This window comes from Corvus brachyrhynchos, unplaced genomic scaffold, assembly GCF_000691975.1.
Source record: "Corvus brachyrhynchos isolate BGI_N302 unplaced genomic scaffold, ASM69197v1 scaffold302, whole genome shotgun sequence".
Taxonomy (NCBI): domain Eukaryota; kingdom Metazoa; phylum Chordata; class Aves; order Passeriformes; family Corvidae; genus Corvus; species Corvus brachyrhynchos.
The window spans coordinates 1,543,605-1,547,867 of record NW_008237244.1 but is presented as its reverse complement, the minus strand read 5'-3'; the positions used below and the strand labels follow the sequence as shown (position 1 = coordinate 1,547,867).

At 45.5% G+C, this 4,263-nt stretch overlaps 1 protein-coding gene across 1 annotated transcript; it reads right to left on the bottom strand.

The window, feature by feature from the left end:
- On the bottom strand, positions 1-3,643 carry KLF10 (Kruppel like factor 10). Its single transcript, XM_008630673.2, has 3 exons — positions 3,381-3,643; positions 2,404-3,280; positions 1-1,494 (listed from the first exon to the last, which is right to left on the bottom strand). The coding sequence occupies exons 1-3, from the start codon at positions 3,609-3,611 to the stop codon at positions 1,235-1,237; spliced, it is 1,368 nt and encodes a 455-aa protein (XP_008628895.1). The 5' UTR covers positions 3,612-3,643; the 3' UTR covers positions 1-1,234.
- Positions 3,644-4,263: the final 620 nt, after the last annotated feature.

Here is a 4,263-nt window from a genome sequence, read left to right as displayed (position 1 = left end):
TCTATATTAAAGAAAATTGGTTTATTGTAAACAAAGTATAAAGTACAACATAAGAAATGTGCAAATCTTTAAAGTAGTCACAAAAAGCAGATCTAATACACTATTTTCAAACCATTCACTTTCTGATATGTGTCAACATAATATGATAAAATACAAGTAGTGAAACTTGATGCATTCTCACAAAAGCTAGTTTAAATTCTAGGCCGGTGTCTTTGCTGCCTTGTTTTCCTTTTTGAATCACAACTTCCTAATTTAATACAATACATAATGTATCCATTTCAATTTTAGCATAAACTGCCTTTCAAAGAATAACACAATCAAGAAGGCTAAGATTCTTGGTTTTCTTCTTTAATCAACCCAAGTAGTTTACAGTTATCAAGTTTATCTTCAAGGTGCCCAGTATCCGCTCATGACAAGCGCAGTGAGAAGGTAGAAAGGAAACCATAAGCAACACAAAAGCAGAAGCATCATGCGATGCCCAAGTATAACCAGCTGTAACAATTACAAAGCTTGCCAAAGCAGCTGGGGAAACATTACAAAGCTAAAAAGGATTTGGAAACATTCCTGCCCTTCGATGCCCATGTGGTGCCCCTGCATGCCCATCCCAAGCCCCTCCGGACACAGCAGTGTAAAGCTGGGGATGTTAATCGCCCCATGCAGGAGGAGACAGCTAAAATCTCCAGGAGTCTGGCACCAAATCATTGATTATGATGGGGCTGGAGAACAGTTAGGAGGAAAAGATTCCACCAAGAAAAGGTGGCAGAAGTAGGAAAATCAATTTAGATTATCTTACGCAGGTGGGTTCTGGGCTTTCAAGACTGTGCCTGTACATTGCCACCGTCCTTGTCTGCGGCTACTGAAGACTGACAACTGACAGATAGAATTAGAGTTGGTCTCAGGCACGAACAGCAAACCCTCAGGAACACCTGCATGGGACTGGATCTAGAGCATACCCAAGTGATTTGCAAAATTCAAAACTGGCACAATGCGGCTGCTCGGCTCCAGAGCCTTCCCTTTCTTTCTCTCCTTACCAGTGCAAAAGATACCCGCTATTCCAGTCAGCCACTGGCTCTCCCAGCAACATCTTTTGTGACCGAGTGCAGGCTGCCTTTGCCTCTCTGCACTGCTGTCAGCAGCCGGTGCGCGAGAACCGCAGACCGGGAGAAAAAGCCTTTTTTCAGCCAGCCTACTGCAGCAACAACAGTTAATTCCACCATCGGCAGAGCGAGTCCTTTCACTGGGCGGTCGCAGATGTTGGCGGTACGGCAATATCATTGAGCTTGCTCACCTCCATTTGCCAGCTGGGTAACTTCTTCGCCGACAAGTGGCGACGCGCGTGCTTCGTGAGGTGGTCGCTCCGCATGAACCGCCGCTCGCACATCAGGCAGGCAAACTTCTTCTCCCCGGTGTGCGTTCTGCGGTGGCGAGACAGTTCATCAGACCGTGCAAACCTCCTCTCACAGCCTTTCCAACTGCAACTAAACGGCTTTTCTCCTAAAAGGGAAGAAATTAACAAAGGGAAAAACCCAGTGAGTACTAACTGAGCAATAAACACCGCTGCCTTAACTGGGAGGAAAGTTTCTATTATGGCAGCTGAGCCAAAAATCTATGTAACCATTATAGACATAAAATGTGGAAAACTATTTATGTACTAATATTTAAACATGCAGACTCACTATCCCTAAGGCTGAGTAGTGTGGGTAAGGGTTACAGGGTTAAAAAGGGTTAAAATGGTTAAAGGTTAAAAATTCTCTGGAACCAATTGTTTGAAATGCTCTTCACATCTCAAGACAGCTGATTTTAACTCTCAGCTCTATGTAAACTGTGGATAATGATGACTCAGCATGCCCAAAACTCCCCTCGAAGCGCAGCCTGCAATGATGTTTTATGTAACGGAGCTCTAGTAATGCATTGTGAGTCTGTGTGAAAATACATCGGACTCTTTCTGCTGCTGCAGTTAAGGGCTGAGGCCAGAGAAGTTACTCTAGAATAACCAAGGTAGGAATTGTTTGGAGTGGATTCTCACATTCTCTCATAAAAGAATCTCTGAGTTTTACCCACTTCTGACAAAAGCATTCTGGAAAAAAAGCCAATAAGGCATCTTTAACTCTGGAAAGCATGCTCCACGTTGGGCAAGGCCTTGCTTCCACAGATGCATTACTGAACACCTTCTGACATTAAGCGAATCCAGCACAAACAAACTGCTGAGTCAACTTCCCCTCGGGTAGACTTCCCGTCAGAGATTAGGCAGCATTAGAATGCATGCTGGCAAAAAAATGTATTTCATTGCTAGCCCACAATTTGTTCCATGAACAGATCCAGTAATGACTACAACTGTAACAAGCTGTATATATAACCACAACTTTCTACAATAATTTTTAACATGCAGCAACAGTGACCAACCTGTGTGTGTTCTGACGTGGGCCTTCAAATGTGAGCTCTTGAAGTACGTTTTCCCACATCCTGGGTAGCCGCAAATGTGACTTCTTATTCTTGAAGAATCAGCCTGAGGAGTGGTTTTTGCTGCAGAAGGTACAAAGCCAGGAGCGGGGGCAATGGGAGAGAGTCTCGTGCCATTTGGACTAACAATGGGAGCCTTTGTGCCCTGCACAACTGGCTGGGGCACAACAAACATGACAGCACCTTTGGGAACCTGGGTGCCCATGAAGACCATGGGCTGACAGAGAGCTGGCTGCTGGCTTGGCACAGTGTTGGGCACCACGGCCGTCACAACATTGTTGTTTGCAGGCAGCGGGACCATCTGGCAAATCACTGGCACAGGGGGGGCTCCGCTGCCTTGGGCAGGGGAGAGCGGTGCTGCCGCTGCTGGCTGCTGTGCTGGCTCAGGGACAGACTCCTCCCCGCTCACCGAGGGCTCTGTCAAGGGCACGGGCCCAACAGCTGGTTCTGCAGTTCTTCCTTCTGCCACCGACAGTTCGCTGGTCTCAGCACTGGCTCCACTCGGTGCCACGGCAGAGCACGCGGAGCGCTCTGCTTTGGTGTTCTGTTTCCTGTTTATTTCCCTTGAGGCACTGTCCTGGTATTTGAGCACACTGGCTGTTCTCACCGGGCACGTTTTGTGATCGCAGAGCTGGGCATCGGCCGTGTGGCGGATAACACTCGTCACCCGAGCTTTCAGAGGCCTGGCTGCTGGAGATCTCTCTGCCTCTCTCCGAGGTGCAGCCAGAGGAGGCTTGGCAGCCTCGGACAGCCCCTTGCCGAGCGGATGGATCACCTGCGACATCTCGAAGTCAGAAGGGCTGTAGGGGGGTGTCAGGCACTGTGCAGGGGAGAGAGACACAGTAAGGGGGGGATGGTAATAGCACATCACCACACTAAATGATAAAAACAAGCACACACATGCAAATTGGAAAACTTACAAATGCTGGTATCGCATTAAAGTCCGCTGCTCCAGGAAGTAAAGCCTCGTCACTTTCTTCTGACATGTCAGATGCAGGAGTTATAGGTCTCATTTCTGCATGTTTCTTGTAGTCTGGTTTCCAGTTGCAACTCATAGAAATAAGGGCTTCTACAGCCTCATAATCGCTTTTTTCAGGTGCATTGTTCCAGCAATACCTTGTATCTCTCTGTTTTTCAGCCATCATCTCCATTTCTTACTCCTGTTTTGGTTAGAGAAAAAAGGAAACTTTAAATCTGATGCTAAGTTTGAGTATTTTGCAGTTGATTGTAAGAAAGCATTGCTAAAAACAAACAGGGCACCTGTGCAAGATAAATACACTTGGTATACCTATATTTTCCCGCCTTCCTTCTTATTTATGTAGTATTTTTACGAAGTTGTTAGTGAGGAAATCTGGCCATCAGATGAAAATTATATACTTTCTTGAGACAAAAGAACAATTCTGGATCTTAAGTATGTTAAAGTTATTCCACATTGCAAGACCTGTGTCTGAGAGCTTAAGAAAAATTTTCACGCCCCCCAAAAAAAGTAAATCAAAACTTCCCTTCCTTCTTATTTATGTAGTATTTTTACGAAGTTGTTAGTGAGGAAATCTGGCCATCAGATGAAAATTATATACTTTCTTGAGACAAAAGAACAATTCTGGATCTTAAGTATGTTAAAGTTATTCCACATTGCAAGACCTGTGTCTGAGACCTTAAGAAAAATTTTCACACCCCCCAAAAAAAGTAAATCAAAACTTCCTCCACCATCCCACTCTCCTTCTGTTTTTGCTTTGGACACACACAGCCCTCAGCATTGTGCTTATTTTGGCACATGAGAAAGGACTGCACTGGGACTGATTC